This window comes from Ranitomeya imitator, chromosome 2 (assembly GCF_032444005.1).
Source record: "Ranitomeya imitator isolate aRanImi1 chromosome 2, aRanImi1.pri, whole genome shotgun sequence".
NCBI classification, from domain to species: domain Eukaryota; kingdom Metazoa; phylum Chordata; class Amphibia; order Anura; family Dendrobatidae; genus Ranitomeya; species Ranitomeya imitator.
The window spans coordinates 281,203,661-281,227,893 of record NC_091283.1 but is presented as its reverse complement, the minus strand read 5'-3'; the positions used below and the strand labels follow the sequence as shown (position 1 = coordinate 281,227,893).

Sequence of the window (24,233 nt, the reverse complement as noted above, 5' to 3'; positions counted from 1 at the left end):
TGCAAAACAAAGATTTTTCCACCACAGATACACCAGGCCTCAGCCTGAGATAACAGACTGTATACATTTTTATGTTTGTTGGTAATTTTTGAAAAAAAAACAAAAACGAGTAGAACAAGGCTAGCAGACAGAACTATGCAATGTATGCCTGCGAAGCTAGGATTTTTCCTCCATAGATACACCAGGCCTCAGTCTGAGATAACAGACTGTATAATTTTGTTTTTGTTTTTTTGTGAAATTTTGTAAAAAATAAAAAATGAGTAGAACAAAGCTAGCAGACAGAACTATGCAACGTATGCCTGCGAAGTAAAGATTTTTCAACCACAGATATCTCAGGCCTCAGCCTAAGATAACAGACTGTATAAAAAAATTTTATGCTTGTTGGTAATTTTTGAAAACAATAAAAAATTTGTAGAACGAGGCTAGCAGACAGAACTATGCAACGCATGCCTGCAAAGCTAAGATTTTTCAACCACCGATACATCAGGCCTCAGCCTGAGATAACAGACTGAATTAAAAAAATGTTATGTTTGATGGTAATTTTTGAAAATAATAAAAAATTAGTAGAACAAGGCTAGCAGATAGAACTATGCAACGTATGCATGCGAAGTAAAGATTTTTCCACGACAGATACACCAGGCCTCAGCCTGAAATAACACTGTATAATTTTATTTTTTGTGAATTTTTGAAGAAAAATAAAAAATGAGCAGAACAAGGCTAGCAGACAGAACTATGCAACTTAAGCCTGCGAAGGAAAGATTTTTCCACCACAAATACACCAGCCGTAAGTCTGAGATAACAGACTGATCTAAATGTGGCCTTGATTTTTTTGGGCACAACAAAATTGTTTCAACAAGTTGGCTATGACACACAAAAGAAAGAGTACTAAAATTGAAAGATATTTTGCACAATGATATGCGATGCGTGTGGCGTACAGCTCACAGTGACAAATCAAAGAACTGTAGCTAAATATTTTTAGGCCAGCTACAGATTTTTGGGGCAGGAAAATGGTGTTCAAAAACATTGTAAGACACTACAAAATATTAGATAGTACAGAAAAAAAAGCTTTTTTGGCGCAGTCACATCTGATGCCTGGGACAACATTTTTTTAAAATTCTTATTATTTGCAAGCTCTTCTATTACAATGACCTGGCTGTAGTCTGCAGCGTGCCCAAGCAAATAAATGAAGAAAATAGGGGGCTATGGTTTGCTTTAGAATAAAAGAAACAGGTATAAGATGCAAAAAAAAAAAAATTGCCACAGATAACTGCAGCTAGGTATATATTAAATAATCAGCAGCAGCAGACAGTAATGGAGCTTTTGGAGGTATGCAGTGAGAGCTATGTACTCACATACAGTGCCTGCAGGCCTTTCACTGATGTGGATATGTCCACATAGACTCCCCTACCTACCTAGCACTGCAATCTCTGGACCCCCAAATTAGCCCTAAAAAGGACTGTTGGTTTCTCAGGATTTGTGGACTGAACACTAGCAGACCCACACTAACTATTAAAAGGACGATTCTGACCCTATCTCAGCAGCAGCTCTCCCTACACTAGCGAAGTCCGGAGCAGAATGCGGCAAACAGAGCGGAACCACGTCTCTTATAGACCTGATGACACTGTGCGGCCAGCCAATCACTGTAATACCACAACAAAGATGGCTGCAGTATTACAGTGCATGGCAGACAATCCCTGCATTGTCATTGGCGCTCTAAAGAGTGCCAGAATTGCAGGGCGGAGACCCAAGCTCCCGCCGAATAATCCCGGAAATACTCAGTGCTCGACGAGTACACCGAGCATAGTGATACTCGGGCGAGTACCGAGTAGTGGCGAGCACGTTTGCTCATCACTAGCAATCACTGCAATCAAATGATTCCTGTAACTGTCAGTGAGACTTCTGCACTTCTCGACAGGTATTTTGGCCCACTCCTCAAGAGCAAACTGATCCAGTTGTCTCGTTTTTGAAGGTTGCCTTTTCCAGACGGCATATTTCAGCTCTTTCCAAAGATACTCAATAGGATTTAGGTCAGGGCTCATTGAAGGCCACTTCAGAATAGTCCAATGTTTTCCTCTTAGCCCTTCTTGGGTGTTTTAGCTGTGTGTTTTGGGTGATTATCCTGTTGCAAGACCCATGACCTGTGACTGAGACCAAGCTTTCTGACACTGGGCAGTACATTTCTCTCTAGAATCCCTTGATAGTCTTGAGATTTCATTGTACCCTGCACAGATTCTAGACATCCTGTGCCTGATGCAGCAAAGCAGTCCCAGAACATAACAGAGCCTCCTCTATGTTTCACAGTAGGGACATTATTCTTTTCATCATATGCTTCATTTTTCCATCTGTGAACATAGAGCTGGTATGCCCTGCCAAAAAGTTCCATTTTTGTCTCATCTGTCCTTAGGACATTCTCCCAGAAGCTTTGTGGTATGTCATCATTTAGTTTGGCAAATTTTAGTCTGACATTTTTATGATTTTGTTTTGACAATGGTGTCCTCCATGTTCATCTACCATGAAGTCCACTTTGGCTCATACAACGATGGATGGTGCGATCTGACACTGATGTTCCTTGAGCTTGAAGTTCACCTTTAATCTGGTTAGAAGTTTTTTGGGGGCTCTTTTGTTACCATTCATATTATCTGTCTCTTTGATTTGTCATCAATTTTCCTCCTACGGCCACATCAAGGGAGGTTGGCTACAGCCCCATGGATCTTAAATTTCTGAATAATGTACAACCATTCAATAGTTTAGGTGTTATTATCTGGTGGCCTAGGAGCAGCATGAGACGGACTCTGGAGAAGGTGGTCCCTGTACTGACCGCAAACCCTGAACCTAGCAGCGCAACTAGAAGTAGCCGTGGGGGGTACCTAACACTCCCTAGACCCCTCGGCACAGCCTTAGAACTAACTTCCCCTAAAGACATTAACAGGAAACCTATCTTGCCTCAGAGAAAATCCCCAAAGGATAGATAGCCCCCCACAAATATTGACGGTGAGAGGAGAGGGAAATAACATACGCAGACATGAAATCAGAATTTAGCATAGGAGGCCATACTAGCTAAAAAGAAAGAATAGAACAGAGTACTATGCGGTCAGTAAAAAACACTAGAAAATATCCACCACAGAAAATACAAATTACCACATCTGACTAAAGACATGGAGGGTATATCTGCATCTCCAGAGACACAGCTTGGCTGCAAAAAATCCTTCACAGACAAAGCTGGACAAGACAAACATGAAAATGCACAGAACTATAAGGTCCACAGCAGGTGGACAGCAAAAACAAAGCCAGGACTTATCTTTGTAGAAAAGCACAGCAAACTGGAGAGACCAGCAGGGAAGTGAATCCTCCAAAAACAATGGACAACTGGCAGGGACTAAAGATTCCTGCAAAGCTATATACCCCAGTCTCAGTCTTGCAATTAGTAGATACACCTGTCCAATCTTGCAGTCCAGGTGCAACTGCATTACCCTCTACAACCACCGGAGGGAGCCCAAAAGCTGAATTCACAACATTTAGGGTCGCTTAGAAATGTCCTTATTTTTTAAAGAAAAGCACAGTTTTTTCCAATGAAGCTAACATTAAATGAATCAGAAATACACTCTATACATTGTTAATGTGGTAAATGACTATTCTAGCTGCAGATGTCTGGTATGTAATGCAATATCTTCATAGGTGTATAGAGGCCCATTTCCAACAACCATCACTCCAGTGTTCTTATGGTATTTTGTGTTTGCTAACTGTGTAAGTAGGCTAATGGATGGTTAGAATACCCTTGAAAACTCTTGAGCAAGTATTTTAACACAGCTGAAAACAGTTTGGCTGATTAGAGAACCTATAAACCTGCCCTTCCTTTGAGCTAGTTGAGAATCTGGAGCATTACATTTGTTGGTTCCATTAAACTCTCAAAATGGCCACAAAAAAAGAACTTTCATGTGAAACTCGATAGTCTTTTCTTGTTCTTCGAAATAAAGGCTATTGCATGCGAGAAATTGCCAAGAAACTGAAGATTTCCTTCAACGGTGTGTACTACTCCCTTCAGAGGAGAGCACAAACCGGCTCTAGCCAGAGTAGAAAGAGAAGTGGAAGGCCCCGATGCACAACTGAGCAACAAGACAAGTACATTAGAGTCTGTAGTTTGAGAAATTGACACCTCACAGGTCCTCAACTGGCAGCTTCATTAAATAGAAAAGATTACACACTTAGTAAGCAATAAGCATGTGTGAAAATGGTGAATGTCCAATATTAGTACACAACATGGATGATCCAATGCCAGCTTGTAAAGTGAATGGCAGACCATTCGACGAAAATCAAATTGCAACAAGGAGAGAAGAAACCGAACTGAGAGGTCCAATGTATAGACGAATAAAGAAACAATAAATGTATATAGTACAAAAAGACGTTGTTTATTAATAAAGACAAATAAAGGAAGCAAAATGTGGTAACATGATAATGACAACACGAAGTGTATGTCTGCCCGTGGACCACAACAGACCAGAGGAACAACCCATGTATAACTGACAACAATGATTGTATGACACAATGATACGGAAAAAATAAAAAATGGGGTGGAGCCGCATATTCATTACTGTAATGAGTGGTACCATGTGACCGCTCACTACAGGAAGAAGCTGCGGGCTCCCGGAGACCATGGGACATGCAGGGACCACGTCAGGAGCGCCGGGAGCAGGTGAGTATTTCATTTTTACCTTCCTTTGTTCCACCGACGCTCCGTCTTCTGCGTCCTCTGCTGTGACTGTTCAGGTCAGAGGGCGTGATGACGTATTTGTGTGCGCGCCGCCCTCTGCCTGAACAGTCACTGCGGAGAGACGGGACGCTGAGGAGCAGCGGGCTGCAAGAGAGGGGAGTATGTCTTTTTTATTTTTTTAGTGCAGCAGCAGCAGCATTACATGTGGCACAATGCTATATGGAGCATCTATGGGGCCATAATGAACTGCATGGAGCATTATATGGGGCCATAACTGCATGGAGCATTATATGGGGCATCTATGGGGCCATAAAGAACTGCATGGAGCATTATATGGGGCATCTATGGGGCCATAATGAACTGCATGGAGCATTATATGGGGCATCTATGGGGCCATAATGAACTGCATGGAGCATTACATGGGGTATCTATGGGGCCATAAAGAACTGCATGGAGCATTATATGGGGCATCTATGGGGCCATAATGAACTGCATGGAGCATTATATGGGGCCATAAAGAACTGCATGGAGCATTATATGGGGCATCTATGGGGCCATAAAGAACTACATGGAGCATTATATGGGGCATTTATGGGGTCATAATGAACTGGATGGAGCATTATATGGGGCATCTATGGGGCCATAACTGCATGGAGCATTATATGGGGCATCTATGGGGCCATAATGAACTGCATGGAGCATTACATGGGGTATGTATGGGGCAATAAAGAACTGCATGGAGCATTATATGGGGTATCTATGGGGCCATAATGAACTGCATGGAGCATTACATGGGACATCTATGGGGCCATAAAAAACTGCATGGAGCATTATATGGGGCATCTATGGGGCCATAATGAACTGCATGGAGCATTATATGGAGCATCTATGGGGCCATAAAGAACTGCATGGAACATTACATGGGGCAGCTATGGGGCCATAAAGAACTGCAATAAGCATTATATGGGGCATCTATGGGGCCATAAAGAACTGCATGGAACATTATATGGGGCTCCTGATTCAATAGGGATATCCAAAAACACTTAACCTACTGATGTCTCAATTAATTTTACTTTTATTCGTATCTATTATTATTTTTCACATTTACCGGTAGCTGCTGCATTTTCCACCCTAGGCTTATACTCGAGTCAACAAGTTTTTCCAGTTTTTTGTGGCAAAATTAGGGGGGTCAGCTTATACTCGGGTCGGCTTATACTCCAGTATATACGGTATACATGATGGAATATGGTCGTGGCATGTACCTCAAAGTATAAGACAGGTAAACTACATGAATAAAAAGCAAAGTGGCAATAAAGTGCATGTGCATATGGGCAAAAGGATATCCATAAAACCGCAGAAAGACTGAAAATATAATATAAGTGATAGACAGGAAAAATGCAACAATGCAAAAAATCTCAGATAGCCAAGATTGCACCAGAAAGCCTAGGTGCTGTGTGAATGATAACCGTAGTAGCAATGCAGCACCTATTCAAAGAAGCCACAAATTGCTTACTGAATAATGGCGTGGCGAGTAATTACCTGTGTGGTCATGTTGGTGCGAGCAGGAACGCACCGCGACGTGAATCATGTAACATCTTTTGCAGGTTACATGATTCAGTGTTAATCACCATTTACTATTTTCTTGCTACAATATACCTGCTACGTTACCTGTGCACAGAAATTACCATTCTATTTATACAGCGCATCTAACACCATTTTTTCATTTTTTTATTTTCTATTTATTATACACTTTTTTCATTTTTTTATTTTAGCATTTTTTATTTTTTCTGTATCATTGTGTCATACAATCACTGTTGTCAGTTATACATGGGTTGTTCCTCTGGTCTGTTGTGGTCAATGGTTTGATGCAGTGACCCGTTACAGCTAGGGGGCGCTGTATGTGCTCCGCAGGACACGCATGGAGGCGTAATGGGGATAGTGAGACAGTGGCCGGCATTGTGGTGAATGACCGGTATGTGTCGCAGAGGAGGAGGTCTTCTGCGCTGTAAGCCTCACTTGATATGGGGAGCTGCTCCCTGCAATGCAACCCGGAGTATTTGGTCTTTGGTGCACATGAGCACTAAGATGTCGTTTAGTGCATCTGGGTCCGGGTTGTGAGTAGCTATGAGAGATGGCGGGGTCTGGCTACCCACATACCTCACCTCTGGGTGAGGGTGCTCACTTTACCCCTTTTTCCTGCAGAAACTTCGGGTGTTTGAGGACCTGCAGTGATGTCAGGATCATGTGGCCAGCCCATGCGATCCATACCTCACCTGTGGGTGTGGTTACAGGCTACATAATGTGACCAGGGTTTGGTCACATGGTGAGAGTGTTTGGACCTGAATGGTCTGTACTGGAGAGACCGTGGTCCTGGACGGTCTCTGTTTGGAAGCTCCTGTGAGGGGAGTCTTCCTGGAAGCACCTGAGAGACCGTGGACCTGGACGGTCTGTGTTTGGAAGCTCCTGTAAGGGGAGTCTTCCTGGAAGCACCTGAGAGACTGTGGACCTGGATGGTCTGTGTTTGGAAGCTCCTGTGAGGGGAGTCTTCCTGGAAGCACCTGAAAGACCGTGGACCTGGACGGTCTGTGTTGGGGAAGCTACTGTCCTTTGGTGGGTCTGGACTGACTGAGCTGTGCCGGCCAGGCAAGTTGGTGAACCCGGTAAGGCCGTATTCCCAGAAACACAGGACTGACAAGGAGTCAGCGTGAGGAGCGGAGCTCCTGGAAGGTAACCACGGACAAGGGGGTGGTAATATGCTGTAAGAGAAGTGTATCTGCTATATGAACTGTGCAGTGACCCATGGCTGGAGAGATACAGGCTTGAATAATGAATGCATTGTAAAGCCAAATGTGATGAAGTAATGGACTATGTGTAAGCCGGTGATGTGCAACCTGGTTTACGGAGCAGTTTATGACGTTTAAATAAACCGTATGGTCTGAATTATGTGAGAAAATCGTGCTTGAATCCCAGGCCAAGCGAGCATTCCCCTACCCGTTAGTGAGTGCTATCTTACAACGGGCAGATATACACTTCGTGTTGTCATTATCATATTACCACCTATTGCTTCCTTTTTTTGTCTTTATTAATAAACAACATCTTTTTGTACTATATACATTTATTGTTTTTTATTCGTCTATACATTGGACCTCACAGTTCGGGTTTTTTTTTCTCTCCATGTTACAGCTTCATTAAATAGTACACACAAAACGCCAGTGTCAACGTCTACAGGTGACTCCGGGATGCTGGCCTTCAGGGCAGAGTGGCAAAGAAAAAGCCATATCTGAGACTGGCTTTGACATGACATTTTTTTTATCGCTTTTTATTCCGATTTTTGTTAGGCAGAATGAACAAAAATAAACCAAAAAATGGGGCAAATGATATATGAGCTCCGCAATATGAAAAATTGCAAAAACCAAAAAAAGAAATGGACACGAGCGCTACTAAAATACTAGAAAATTTATTGAAAAATGTATTCTAAAAATATTTGCAAACAACAATGACAATTATATATTAAGGATGCAATGAAAAGGAAAAAAAGACAACAACCTAGTACCACATACAGGTGAAGATATTGGCAGGACTATTATACCTGCCACTTCATATTGTATTAAAATTACACATATAGCAAAGTAGACAATATCGGATTAGTATCTCTCAGTAGATAATACAATACTGCATGTAGGCTAAAGGTTCAAAAATATCGTACCGGATCAATGTCTAACACTAGATAATGGAAATATATATATAAAGTGCCGATCGTGCAAAATGTGTGATCCCAAACGGGTTTCACAGTAGCAGCTATAATAAATCAATCCCTCACAGGGGGTACACAATAGAAATAGTAATTCTCATATACTAGAATTATATACAGCATCTCTCTAATTCAATTCACCTTCTTATAGTTACATATATGCATTAGCAGAGAAATCCAGCGGCTGATATATCAAAATAGATAATTATAATATGTGGCTAAAGCATATACACATAGTGAATAGCATAGTTTAAGAAGCCTGCTGCCAAATGCACATGGAGGAAATTAAACCCGATGTAGTGGGGGAGAGATAATGAACTGATATATGAACCGACCTGCTCCTGGACATGGGTAAAGAAGACCCCAACGCGCGTTTCGCACCAATGGCTTCCTTGGGGGGCGTTAAGTCAGGGTAGAGACTGACCAGCTTAAATACCCAGTAATGTATAGAGTTCCGGCGGATGAAGCAGCGCAATAACCGGAAGCACAGGAGTCTGCGTCCTACGTCACACGTTCACGCCCACCGCACACGTATCCATGGCAACCAAGCCACGCTGGCCTTGAGTAGCGCACTCCGCCGGACGGTGAAATATTGTAAGAAGGAATAACTTTTTTTTCGCATGCAAGTAGATCTATCGGATATAGGACGACAAAACTAAAGTAAAGTGCACATACCTGAAAGAGTGAACAAGTGAAAAGTGAAACGGCGTGAACCATGCACTAAAGTGACTGGAAAAAAGGAAGAGAAAAAGCAAAACATGATAAATAAGTGAGCAATGAAAATAATGCACAATACGTTGCATTTAAAAAGTGCTTATATAGAAATACTAGATTGTTGCCCGATTCTAACGCATCGAGTATTCTAGAATATGCATGTCCCTGTAATATATGGACAATGATGATTCCAGAATTCGCAGCAGACTGTGCCCGTCGCTGATTGGTCAAGGCAACCTTTATGACATCATCGTCGCCATGGCAACCATTATGACATCATCATCGCTGTGCCCGTTGCTGATTGGTCGAGGCCTGGCGGCCTCGACCAATCAGACGCGGGATTTCTACGTCCTTTATGACATCATCGTCGCTGTGCCCGTCGCTGATTGGTCGAGGCCTGGCGGCCTCGACCAATCAGAGACGCGGGATTTCTACGTCGATGCTGTGCCGGTCTCTGATTGGTCGAGGCCTGGCGGCCTCGACCAATCAGAGAGCCGGGATTTCCAGGACAGACAGACAGACAGACGGAAAAACCCTTAGACAATTATATATATAGATTTATAGGCTTGAATGATGATGTGCAACCTGGCTTACGGAGCGGTTTATGACGTTTAAATAAATCATATGGTCTGAATTATGTGAGAAAATCGTGCTTGAATCCCGGGCCAAGCGAGCATTCCCCTACCTGTTAGTGAGTGCTATCTTACAACGGGCAGACATACACTTCGTGTTGTCATTATCATGTTACCACATTTTGCTTCCTTTTTCTTGTCATTATAAATAAACAACGTCTTTTTGTACTATATACATTTATTGTTTTTTATTCGTCTATACATTGGACCTCACAGTTTGGTTTTTTTTTCTCTCCTTGTTACAGCTTTATTAAATAGTACACGCAAAATGCCAGTGTCAACGTCTACAGCGAAGAGGCGATTCCGGGTTCGGGATGCTGGCCTTCAGGGCAGAGTGGCAAAGAAAAAGCCATATCTGAGACTGGCTTTGACATGACATTTTTTTTATCGCTTTTTATTCCGATTTTTGTTAGGCAGAATGAACAAAAACCAGCAATTCCTGAATTTCTTTTGAGGGGGACGTTTATACCGTTCCGCGTTTGGTAAAATGGATAAAGCAGTTTTATTCTTCGGATCAGTACGATTACAGCGATACCTCATTTATATCATTTTTTTTTTTTTATGTTTTGGCGCTTTTATACAATAAAAACTATTTTATAGATAAAAAAATTATTTTTGCATCGGTTTATTCTGAGGGCTATAACTTTTTTATTTTTTCGCTAATGATGCTGTAAGGCAGCTCACTTTTTGCGGGACAAGATGACGTTTTCAGCGGTACCATGGTTATTTATATCCGTGTTATTCCACTTTTTGTTCGGCGGTATGATAAAGCATTGTTTTTTGCCTCGTTTTTTATCTATTTTTTTACGGTGTTCACTGAAGGCGTTAACTAGCGGGACAGTTTTATAGGTCGGGTTGTTACGGATGCAGCAATATTATATATGTGTACTTTTATTGTTTTTTTATTTACATAATGAAATGTACCGTATTTTTTTGGACTATAAGACGCACCGGACCATAAGACGCACCCCAAATTTTCAGAATAAAAATAAGGAAAAAAAATAATAATGTTCCAAATGGGAGTACGTCTTACAGTCCGAATTCAGCTTACCAGTGAAGGGATCGGCACAGGTGGAGGAGTGGTCACAGGGGTCTTTCGGTGGTCCAGGCTGGTGCGGTGGCCTCCAGGAAATCCCATCCCAGGCTGGTGTGGTGCTCTGTGCTTGGGCAGAGGTGGAGGCTCTGTGCTCCGGGGTAGTGGCTGTGCTCCGGGGAAGGGGCTGTGCTCCGGAATAGTGGCTGTGCTCCGGGGCAGGGACTGTGCTGCGGGCAGTGGCTGTGCTGCGGGGCTGTGGCAGCGGCTCTCTGGGCTCCGTGGGGGCTCCGACGGCATTTCGTCAAAGCCCGGAGGCCCCCCGCTCATCCGTTAATGGCATGTTGCGGTGGCCTCGGGGAACATGGGCGCTGGGCTGGTGCACGCTCAGATTCAGATCTTGTTGCCGAGATCTCGCCCCGAGATCTCGTTGACGATATTTGAATCTGAGCGTGCGCCGACCCGGCGGCCATTTTCCCAGCGCCCATGTTCCCGGAGGCCACCGCAACATGGGTGCCGGGAATACGGCCACCTGGCTGGCGCACGCTCAGACTCAGATCTTGTTGCCGAGATCTCGGGAGACGAGATCTCGTTGACGAGATTTGAATCTGAGCGTGCGCCGGCCCGGCGGCCATTTTCCCGGCGCCCATGTTCCCGGAGGCCACTGCAACATGCCATTAACGGATGAGCGGGGGGCCTCCGGGCTTTAACGAAATGCCGTCTGAGCCCAGAGAGCCGCTGCCACAGCCCCGCAGCACAGCCACTGCCTGCAGCACAGCCCCTGCCCGCAGCACAGCCACATCCGCACCAGCATGGGAAGGGAGGCTGCTTCAGGATCGCCGCCGCTGCCACTGCCACATGATTTGTAAGTATATTGCGACTATAAGACGAATCCCCATTTTCCCCTAACATTTTGGGGGAAAATAGTGCATGTTGTAGTCCGAAAAATGCGGTATTTATTGGAAATATATATATATATAGCCAATACAAAAGGAACAGCCAGACAGCACCACTGCCAGGAAGAACAAAGTGGGAACCGCTCACCTGTGTGAAGCCAGGATATCTGATCTTGGGTGCGTAGCTCCGCTGGAGAAAAGTCCATATGAAATAATGAATATATAAGAAAATAGAGCGCACTCGCCGATCATCCAGTGCAGGTCAACCCGTTGAAGCGCCAGCCAGGCGTGAAACGGCCGTCGTCCCGCTTTGCCGCACTCTCTGTACAGCACCCCCGGTCGTGAAGTTGTACAGCACGATGTTTGAATAAAGATTCCTGCACTGGATGATCGGCGAGTGCGCTCTATTTTTATATATATATATATACACACACATATATATATATTTTTTATTATTTATTTAGTTTTTTTTAATTTATTTATTTATTTTTTATTACACAGGTAAATTTTTTTTTTTTACTTTGTCCCAGTGTGGGACATCATTTAACAGTATAGTGTCAGATCGCTGATCTGACACTTTGCAGAGCACTGACAAGTACTGCAGGGAGACTTCCCGGTGCCTGCTCTCAGCAGGCGCTTGCAAGCCACCTCCCTGCAGGACCCGGAAGGAGCCCCACGGCATTTTGGATCCGGGGCCTGCAGGGAGGAGGATGGAGGAGACGCTTGGAGCAATGCGATCACCTCGCGTTGCTCCGAGGGTCTCAGGGAAGCACGCAGGGAGCCCCCTCCCTGCGCGATGCTTCCCTATGCCACCGGAAACCTGCGATCATGTTTGATCGCAGTGTGCCGGGGGTTAATGTGCCGGGGGCGGTCCGTGACCACTCCTGGCACATAGCTGTGATAGTCAGCTGACACGCGGCCGCAATCGGCCGCGCTCCCCCCATGAGCACGGCTGATCGGTGATGACGTACTATCCCGTCAGTGGTCATACGGGCCCATACCACCTCGACGGGATAGTACGTCTAATGTCAGAAAGGGGATAAGGAAATGATTATTTACTGCCCTCCATTCCCGTATGCGTGAAATGCAATGAATAATCATTCCCTTTAGTAGGGAGCACACGTGAATGCCTGGCGGCTGCGGCTAACAGCATGTCCGTTATTAAAGGACAATTAATACTCACTGCTTGGAGCGTGGAGTCCCATCTCCTGCAGGTGTGAATAAAAGTATATTACAGCCACTAACCACGCACAGCTCAGAGATGTATCATGGGACATCCTGTTTGAAGTTAGTCGGTTTATAGTGAAACTCTGCTGTTATTGTACAGAAATTCACACTTGGCTTCACTGCACATTTAATGTTGTCGATCATAAAAGTGAAGTTTGGCCAGAAAGACTGGACCTGGTTTTGTAAGGACCATATGAGCACATTCAGCAGCACAGAAGGGAGAGAAGGGAGATTCATCCAATAAGATATCAGAGACCTAGGAAGCCAACAGCATCATTACCCTCCGCTTTCTCTTACAGGCCCATCATAATATTTTTCTTCAAGTGATTTTCTAACTTTTCAGCACATTCTACACACGCTGTCATTTGGCTTTGTAGTTTACAGATCTGGGCAGGTAACAGTCAGAGTCTTCTAGTCCCAGGGGGTAGGTGGATCCTCCAGGTTGTAAGTTCTATAGAAAAGGGCTTTCAATACCCAAAGCTATTTTAACAGTTTTGGGTGGAGGAGAATGTTGTGGTCTAGAGGCAAAATGGTGATCACACAATTGTGATACGGACGGACTACACCACCGATAAAGCAGCCACAGCCGGTGACTGAGAAGAATCTGTGACTTCTCTGTATTTAGTGGTCACTACTCACCTGGGTAGTCATATGTAGGAATCTTCTCTTTACACCGCTTATCACCCCTCACATATGTCTCTGTAGTATTAATATGGGTCAGATCTTCACCCTGAAACAAATATTGTAAAAGTCACCGACAGATGGAGAAGTCACATCTATGATCAGCTCTAATCCTGCCATCTCCATTGTTCTCATGACACCAGTATGAAACATGTAATACTGGTGGATAAAACAAGACTGAGCACAAGACCTTCACAGCCGTCTACACATCATAGGGGAGATCTCATGACTCCTTCTCTCCATCTACCTGATGATCCTGAGGAACATTGGGATCTTCTTGGTTACAGTCCTCTGGAAGAAGAGGACGGGGACATCTCTCTGGTGTGGTCCTCTTACTGGATAGATCTGGAGGAAACAGATACAGGGACTGAATTAATTCTTTACATACAGATAATTATAGGCTATGTGTATTTAGTCCTAGGCTATGTGTATTTAGTCCTATTACCTGGTGATGTGAGGGGCTGGGGAACCTCCATCATGACGTCCTTGTACAGGTCGCTGTGTCCTTCTAAATACTCCCACTCCTCCATGGAGAAATAGACAGCGACATCCTGACACCTTATAGGAACCTAACACATACAATGATACCGTCATCCCCCGATCCCGTCACAGCATCTATAATATAATGCTAGGAGTGTCACTCTGTCCAAAGACTTTATAGAATGTGCAAGCACGACGTGCATGCGCAGTCTGGACCCCACAGAATGATGCATCTGGCAGTAGTGTAGCTACTGGGGGGGCAAAGGGGGCCATTGCCCCGGGCCCGGTGCTCAGAGGGGGCCCACCCGGAGCTACGCTACTGTAACTGTATTGGTGTCCACAGTGCGCCGATAGTTACATTCTGAGGCAAAGCAGGGAGAATCGATTTCCCTGCTCTGCCACCCGGCCGCTATGGGCCCCCACCTGTCATCGCAGGGTCAGCTGTATTGGCATCTAGTTGATGCAGCTGACCGCATTGATGAGGGAAGGAGCGCTACGCTCCTTCTCCCATCATCCCCCTGTCAGCATCTGACGTCACCGACGCTGACAATGACAAGGGGGCGTGATGACTTCACTGCCCGGAGCCACGATCCGGAGGTGAGAGGGAGCAGCGCAGGAACCAGGAAGAAGAGAGGTGAGTATTTATTTATTGTTTTTCTTTATGGGGGCTGCCTTATATTACTGGGTCTTCCTGTTGGGGGTGCTGCCTTATACTACAGAGTCTGCCTGTGGGGGTGTCAGGACTCTGAACATTTTTATTACCTTTTGTGCATTACTGCCCTTTTCCAAGATGGCGTCTTTGGTCTCATGTGCACTGTGTCTTCCTGCTATAAAACTCCACCCCAGCCTTCAGTCTGTGCTAGAGTATTCTGCCTCACATCCAGCTCCTGACCCTGGTGACTCCCTGGCTATATACCTGCTCCTGTGAATCTGTGTGGTGATCCTGCTACTCTGCTCTGAGTTCCTGCTACATACACCAGTTCCATAATCCTCCATCTGCTGCTCGTATTTACTTCCATCTGCATTTGTTGGACATGTAAGCTGTTGCTGCTCTGCAAAAACCTGAGACTATTACCCAGGCCTCCCTGGTTGAGCTAAGATATTATTTGAACTGCCTTATAAGCATATCATTCTGTGTCTGGACTAAGACAAGGACTTATTCGTGTCAAGTATCCTCAATAACTGTGCTTCATAGACTTTCTGCTTGATTGCATTTTCCTCTGAAGTTTCCTATAGACTGTTAAGCTGCGTTTAATACTTACACCAAGTGTTGTGGACTTGAGTTTCTCTCTGCACCTGTTTTAATCACCGTGTGATAATATAGACTTTACCACTTATAAGACTGTGTCCTGTAGTTGTCTTGTTCTAAGCAAAGAGTCTCCTGAGTTATCCCCTATAATTATTACAGGGGGAGGTGCTCCCTTATACTACAGAGTCTGCCTGTGGGGAGGTGCTGCCTTATACTACAGAGTCTGCATGTGAGGGGCTGCCTTATGCTATAGAGTCAGAATGGGGGCGCAGAATGGGTGCAGCACATGACAGAATGGGGGCGCAGGATGGGAGCAGCACATGACAGGATGGGGTCGCAGAATTGGAGAAGCACATACCAGGATGGGGGTCGGCACATACCAGAATTTGGAGAAGGGAGCAGCGCAAAAACCAGGAAGAGGAGAGGTGAGTATTTATTTATTGTTTTTCTTTATGGGGCTGCCTTATATTACCGAGTCTGCCTGTGGGGGGGGGGGGGTGCTGCCTTATACTAAAGAGTCTGCCTGTGGGGTGTGCTGCCTTATAATACAAGGTCTGCCAATGTGCGGGTGTTGCCTTATACTACAGAGTCTGCCTGTGGGGGGGTGCTGCCTTATACTACAGAGTCTGCCAGTGGAGGGGTGCTGCCTTATAATACAGGGTCTGCCTGTGTGGGGGCGCTGCCTTATACTACAGAGTCTGCATGTGGGGGGTGCTGCCTTATATTGCAGAGTCTACCTATGGGGGCTGCCTTATGCTATAGAGACAGAATGGGGGAGGAGAATGGGTGCAGCACATGACAGAATGGGGTTGCAAAATTGGAGTCGCACATACCAGGATGGGGTCAGCACATACCAGAATTGGGGCGCAGGATGGGTGCACATGACAGGATGAGGGCACAGGAAGAAAGTAGCACATGACAAGATGAAGGCGCACAAAACAGGATGAGAGCACAGGATGGGGGCTGCACAAGACATGAAGGGGTGCAGGATGGGCTGCACATGACAGGAAGGGGGTGTAAGATGGTAGCAGCACATGACAAGATTAGGGCGCAGGATGGAAGCAGCACATACCAGGATGGAGACCATATACCAATATAAATGCTCGCCACCTGGGTGTAGAATGGGTTCTATAGCTAGTTACTCTATAATGTCCCAGCATTCCCAGCAGTGTCACCTCTCTAGTCAGCAGCTCAATCATCTTGTAGGTGAGTTCTAGGATCTTCTGGTCATTGATGTCCTTATCTATCAGGGGGTGAAGTGGAGGCCCTGTGATTGGGCTTAGTGATCTTCCCCATCCCTCAGACACAGGGTCCTGACAGCGCTCACTAGAGGTCTTCATCACTACTGTGTAATCCTGGTTATGGAGAGACACATTAATAAATCTCACTACAGACATTTCCAGAGTCCTCACCTCTCCAGTTCTGTCCATCCGTTATTCCCATAGATAACAATGATGTAATGTGACGTCATCAGAATCTCTCACCTCTCCAGTAAGCCGGAAGAGGATCTCTAGGGTGAGGTGTAATATCCTCTCCGCCATCTTGTCTCTGTCCATATCAATGATTGATGGGTAAATAAGGAAAATTTTGTTTTGTAGATCTTCACTGAGAGGATCCGATATTGTAGAGACCTGAATGAGAAGATGAGCCGATGTAACATCATAAAAATCCTGTGTAATAATACAATTACTGGAGATAATAAGGGAAACATATGAGAAGATTTATTATTTTACAGTATTCAGTTTTCTTCTTTATATCTACTAATAACACCTATATATTTTAGGCTACAGACAACAAGCAGTTTCTTCCTCAGTCGGGAGCCGTTTCTCATAGACTCATCTTCCATAACATAGATGTACACCGCAGGGATGGCACAGGTGCAGGTATAAAAAAAAAAACCCTGGCAGTTTAACCACTTGCTGCTGTCAAAAGCAAACATAGCATGTAAGAACAGGGTCGGACTGGCCTGGCGGGATATCGGTAAAATCCCTAGTGGTCTCCTGCTGAGAGAGTGAGACATCTCCATTCCCTGACAGCTCCTGCAGTAAGCACCCCGTCCTTCTCAGGCGTGTGGCGCTGGCAGCAGGATATCCTCTGAGGATAGATCTATGGCTGAGTCACTCTCCGGCTCCTCTTCTCATGCTGTATACGACGTATTTAACCCCTTAATCCCATATGACTTACTTTCCCGTCAAGGTGACCTGGGACTTAATTCCCAGTGACGGGATAGTACGTCATATGCGATCGGCCGCGCTCACGGGGGGAGCGCGGCCAATCGCGGCCGGGTGTCAGCTGCCTATCGCAGCTGACATCCGGCACTATGTGCCAGGAGCGGTCACGGACCGCTCCCAGCACATTAACCCCCGGTACACCGCGATCAAAGATGATCGCGGTGTGCCGGCGGTGCAGGGAAGCATCGCGCAGGGAGGGGGCTCCCTGCGGGCTTCCCTGAGACGATCGGTACACGGTGATGTACTCACCGTGTACCGAGCGTCTTCTCCCTGCAGGCCCCGGATCCAAAATGGCCGCGGGGCTGCATCCGGGTCCTGCAGGGAGCACTTCCGGGTCAGGATCAGGCTGCAGCTGCAGCTCTAATCCTGCCCGGCTGTATGTCAGATCACCGATCTGACAGAGTGCTGTGCACACTGTCAGATCGGTGATCTGTGATGTCGCCCCCTGGGACAAAGTGAAAAAGTAAAAAAAATCCTAAATAAAGAAGAAAAAAAAAAATATTATTCCCATAAATACATTTCTTTATCTAAAAAAAAAAAACAACAAAACAATAAAAGTACACATATTTAGTATCGCCGCATCCGTAACGACCCAACCTATAAAACTGGCCCACTAGTTAACCCCTTCAGTGAACACCGTAAGAAAAAAAAAAAAAAAAAACGAGCCAAAAAACAACGCTTTATTATCATAACGCTGAACAAAAAGTGGAATAACACGCGATCAAAAATACGGATATAAATAACCATGGTACCTCTGAAAACGTCATCTTGTCTCGCAAAAAACAAGCCGCCATAACCAAAAAAATAAAAAAGTTATAGTTCTCAGAATAAAGCGATGCCAAAATAATTATTTTTTCTATTAAATAGCTTTTATCGTATAAAAGCGCCAAAACATAAAAAAAATGATATAAATGAGGTATTGCTGTAATCGTACTGACCCGAAGAATAAAACTGCTTCATCAATTTTACCAAACGGTAAAAACGCCTCCCCCAAAAGAAATTCATGAATAGCTGGTTTTTGGTCATTCTGCCTCACAAAAAATCGGAATAAAAAGCGATCAAAAACTGTCACGTGTCCGAAAATGTTACCAATAAAAACGTCAACTCGTCCCGCAAAAAACAAGAGCTCACATGACTCTGTGGACCAAAATATGGAAAAATTATAGGTCTCAAAATGTGGAGACGCAAAAACTTTTTTGCTATAAAAAGCGTCTTTTAGTGTGTGACGGCTGCCAATCATAAAAATCCTATATAAAAAACGCTATAAAAGTAAATCAAACGCCCCTTCATCACCCCCTTAGTTAGGCTAGATTCACATTGCGTTAATGGGTTAACGCTAACGGACAGCGTTGCACGGCGAAAATGTCACAATTAACGCCGTGCAACGGGTCCGTTAGCACACCCATTGACAGCAATGTGATTTTCGGGTGTAGCGCATCGCTAGAGCGTGCCATTTTCGGCTCGCGCTAGCAAGGTGCCGTTCTTTTGTGGCGCGCCTCGGACGCTGCTTGCAGCGTCCACGACGCGCCCGAGGTCCGATCCCCGATCTTCCAGAGCGGGGACGTTAACCCGACCACTAAACGCGACACCTAAAAAGACATTGCGTTAGTGCAATCCGCTAGCGCTAAACGGATTTCCCTAACGCAATGTGAACCTAGCCTTAGGGAAAAATAATAAAATTTAAAAAAATGTATTTATTTCCATTTTCCCGCTAGGGTTAGGGTTAGGGCTAGGGTTAGGGCTAGGATTACATTTACGGTTGGGATTAGGGTTGGGATTAGAATTAGGGGTGTGTCAGGGTTAGGTGTGTGGTTAGGGTTACAGTTGGGATTAGGGTTAGGGGTGCGTTTGGATTAGGGTTTCAGTTATAATTGGGGGGTTTCCACTGTTTAGGCACATCAGGGGCTCTCCAAACGCGACATGGCGTCCGATCTCAATTCCAGCCAATTCTGCATTGAAAAAGTAAAACAGTGCTCCTTCACTTCCGAGCTCTCCCGTGCGCCCAAACAGGGGTTTACCCCAACATATGGGGTATCAGCGTACTCGAGACAAATTGGACAACAACTTTTTGGGTCCAAGTTCTCCTGTTATCCTTGGAAAAATAAAAATTTGGGGGGCTAAAAATCATTTTTGTGGGAAAAAAAAGGATTTTTTATTTTCACGGCTCTGCGTTGTAAACTGTAGTGAAAGACTTGGGGGTTCAAAGTTTTCACAACACATCTAGATAAGTTCCTTGGGAGGTCTAGTTTCCAATATGAGGTCACTTGTGGGGGGTTTGTACTGTTTGGGTACATCAGGGGCTCTGCAAATGCAACGTGACGCCTGCAGACCAATCCATCTAAGTCTGCATTCCAAATGGCGCTCCTTCCCTTCCGAGCTCTGCCATGCGCCCAAACAGTGGTTCCCCCCCACATATAGGGTATCAGCGTACTCAGGACAAATTGGACAACAACTTTTGGGGTCCAATTTATTCTGTTACCCTTGTAAAAATACAAAACTGGGGGCTAAAAAATAATTTTTGCGAAAAAAAAAAAATTATTTTCACGGCTCTGCGTTATAAACTGTAGTGAAACACTTGGGGGTTCAAAGCTCTCAAAACACATCTAGATAAGTTCCTTAGGTTTCCAAAATGGTGTCACTTGTGGGGGGTTTTAATGTTTAAGCACATCAGGGGCTCTCCAAACCAACATGGCGTCCCATCTTAATTCCAGTCAATTTTGCATTGAAAAGTCAAATGGCGCTCCTTCCCTTCCGAGCTCTGCTATGCGCCCAAAAAGTGGTTTACCCCCATATATGGGGTATCGTCGCACTCAGGACAAATTGCACAACAACTTTTGTGGTCCAATTTCTTCTCTTACCCTTGGGAAAATAAAATTTGGGGGCGAAAAGATCATTTTTGTGAAAAAATATGATTTTTTATTTTTACGGCTCTGCATTATAAACTTCTGTGAAGCAATTGGTGGGTCAAAGTGGTCACCACACATCTAGATAAGTTGCTTAGGGTGTCTACTTTCCAAAATGGTGTCACTTGTGGGGGGTTTCAATGTTTAGGCACATGAGGGGCTCTCCAAACGCAACATGGCGTCCCATCTCAATTCCTGTCAATTTTGCATTGAAAAGTCAAATGGCGCTCCTTTCCTTCCGAGCTCTGCCATGCGCCCAAACAGTGGTTTACCCCCACATATGGGGTATCAGCGTACTCAGGACAGATTGTACAACAAAGTTTGGCATCCATTTTATCCTGTTACCCTTGGTAAAATAAAACAAATTGGAGCTGAAATAAATTTTGTGTGAAAAAAAGTTAAATATTCATTTTTATTTAAACATTCCAAAAATTCCTGTGAAACCCCTGAAGGGTTAATAAACTTCTTGAATGTGGTTTTGAGCACCTTGAGGGGTGCAGTTTTTAGAATGGTGTCACACTTGGGTATTTTCTATCATATAGACCCCTCAAAATGACTTCAAATGAGATGTGGTCCCTAAAAAAAAAATGGTGTTGTGAAAATGAGAAATTGCTGGTCAACTTTTAACCCTTAGGGAGTTATAACAAAAAAAAATTTTGGTTCCAAAATTGTGCTGATGTAAAGTAGACATGTGGGAAATGTTACTTATTAAGTATTTTGTGTGACATATCTCTGTGATTTAAGGGCATAAAAATTGAAAGTAGGAAAATTGCGAAATTTTCAAAATTTTCGCCAAATTTCCGTTTTTTTCACAAATAAACGCAAGTTATATCGAATAAATTTTACCACTACCATGAAGTACAATATGTCACGAGAAAACAATGTCAGAATCACCGGGATCCGTTAAAGCGTTCCAGAGTTATAACCTCATAAAGGGACAGTGGTCAGAATTGTAAAAATTGGCCCGGTCATTAACGTGCAAACCACCCTCGGGGCTTAAGGGGTTAATATGGGAGACGTTGCACACTTCTTGAAATTCATTGCCCTGGGGGCGGAGATTAGTGATGTTGGAGGCGGAGCATACCATTAAGTTCCCGCTACTCTAAGTGCAGGATGCATCATGGTGGAATGGAGACAGGATCGGATGAGGTAATTAAGCAATAATGGGACTTCATGTTTAGAAAGTGTTTGTGCTGTGTTTATTCTGTACTGTATTTTTTGTGTTAACTGCACTTGTACTGCTTTACTTGTGTGCATGGTGGTTGTGGGACGTGTGTGTATGGTGCTTGTGTGACGTCACACAAGCACCATGCATACACGTCACACAAGCACCATGCTCACATGTCACAAAGCACCATGCACACACGTCACACAAGCACCATGCACACATGTCACACAAGCACCATGCACACACGTCACACAAGCACCATGCACACACGTCACACAAGCACCATGCACACACGTCACACAAGCACCATGCACACACGTCACACAAGCACCATGCACACTCGTCACACAAGCACCATGCACACACGTCACACAAGCACCATGCAGACACGTCACACAAGCACCATGCACACACGTCACACAAGCACCATGCACATACGTCACACAAGCACCATGCACACACGTCACACAAGCACCATGCAGACACGTCACACAAGCATGGTGCTTGTGTGACGTGTCTGCATGGTGATTGTGTGACGTGTCTGCCTGGTGCTGGTGACGTGTGTGCATGGTGCTGTATGACGTGTCTGCATGGTGCTGTGTGACGTGTGAGCATGGTGCTTGTGTGATGTGTCTGCATGGTGCTGTGTGACGTGTGAGCATGGTGCTTGTGTGATGTGTGTGCATGGTGCTTGTGTGACGTGTGTGGATTGTGCTGGTGACGTGTGTGCATGGTGCTGTATGACGTGTCTGCATGGTGCTGTGTGACGTGTGAGCATGGTGCTGTGTGACGTGTGTGCTTGGTGCTGTGTGACGTGTGTGCTTGGTGCTGTGTGACGTGTGAGCATGGTGCTTGTGTGATGTGTGTGCATGGTGTTGTGTGACGTGTCTGCATGGTGCTTGTCTGACGTGTGTGGATGGTGCTGTGTAACGTGTGTGCATGGTGCTGTGTAACGTGTGTTCAACCGATGGTGGCGAGCACCCGACCTAAAACCCCCAGGACGGGACCTGCATGTGGACAGTCATGAGGATAGATTCTGCCTCAGTGTAGGAGCGCTGTGATGGAGTAGGCCTGTGACGGGGACAAGGGGGCATCCTCTACATCTAGAGCAGTGTTTCCCAAACTCCAGTCATCGTGGTCCCCAACACATCATGTTTTTAGAATCTCCTTAGGATTTCACAGGGGACAGAACCTGTGGCCATTTCTGGTGCCTTAATAATAGTTCCATCGCCGATGCAATACTAAGGAAATCCTGAAAACATGAGGTGTCGGGGGTGTGAGAACTGGAGTTTGGGAAACACTGCTCTAGAGGAAAGAAGGTTTCATCATAATCACAAATGCAGATTCTTTACTGTAAGAGCAGTGAGACTAAGAAACTCTCGGCCACATGATGTTGTAATGGTCGATTCACTATTAAAATTCATATGGGGGCCTGAATGTCTCTCCTGAAAAATATTATATTACAGGTTATGTTCACTACATTCTATGATGAGATGTTGATCCAGGGAACTGGTCCGATTGCTGTATGTGTGGTCGGGAGAAATTTCTCCCCTAATATGGAGCTAGTAGTGTATGCCCCAGGGGTTTTGCCTTCCTCTGGATCAACATCTTAGGCCGGAGTCACACTAAATGTATGAAAAATCGGTCCGAGTTTCCCTGCCGAGAGTCGCAGGAGTGTAATGCGAGTGTAATGCGAGTGTAATCTGATTTTCACACCTAGCAAACGATTAGATTGTAATGAGATATGAACATGAGCTTTTACATACAGCAATTCTCTATGTCATTTACACATCGTTTTCAAAGGAAATATTCATCAAAAACACACACACACATATACAGTATATGTATGTATGTATGTATGTATGTATGTATGTATGTATGTATGTGTATATATATATTAGAAAGATAAGAAGAAAAGCCGGCAATTCATGTGCCACGTACGGTTATATTACAGCACGACAGTTTAGAATAGAATAGATATAAACACATAGAATATATAGATATATACAGTATATATGTCAGTGACACACACATCCATCTATGTATATACAGCTCTGGCAAAAATTAAGAGACCACTGCAAAATGTTCAGTTTCTCTGATTTTTCTTTTTATAGGTATATTTTTAAGGAAAATGTAAATTGTTCTTTTATTCTATAAACTACTGACAACATGTCTCCGTAGTTCCAAGAAATAAATTTTGTATTTATTTTCTGAAAATGAGAAATGGTAAAAATAACAAAAAATGCATTGCTTGCAGACCTCAAATAATGCCAAAAAAACAAGTTCATCTATGTGGCGGGAAGTAGGATTAATAATTGAAAAAATGTATGGCGGGGCAATACAACTTGATCCGGCCACATTCCTTTTGGGAGCCAAGTACCCAGGCTTTTCTAACAAATTCCACAGGTTGATAGGCCAGCTGCTTATGGCCGCTAAGCTACATATAGCTACCAACTGGAGGTCGCCATTTCTCTCTGTCCAATCAGTTAGGGATAAAATGAATACAATCCCCTTATATGAACGTATACATGCGACTAGGGAAGATTTGTGGGAGGCCTTC

General features: G+C 44.6%; 1 protein-coding gene across 3 annotated transcripts in view; it reads right to left on the bottom strand.

The window, feature by feature from the left end:
- LOC138663147 (zinc finger protein 271-like) overlaps positions 1–24,233 on the bottom strand; it is a 119,774-nt gene that overhangs the window by 34,163 nt on the left and 61,378 nt on the right. For 2 of the 3 annotated variants that reach the window (XM_069749286.1, XM_069749285.1), the window contains 6 exons: positions 16,856–17,002; positions 16,547–16,726; positions 14,088–14,211; positions 13,890–13,987; positions 13,601–13,691; positions 9,135–9,188 (listed from right to left, as the gene is read on the bottom strand). In XM_069749286.1, the coding sequence (XP_069605387.1) occupies positions 9,135–9,188; positions 13,601–13,691; positions 13,890–13,987; positions 14,088–14,211; positions 16,547–16,726; positions 16,856–17,002 (694 nt within the window). The remainder of the gene's footprint in view (positions 1–9,134; positions 9,189–13,600; positions 13,692–13,889; positions 13,988–14,087; positions 14,212–16,546; positions 16,727–16,855; positions 17,003–24,233) is intronic. The other variant, XM_069749287.1, reaches the window with a different exon arrangement.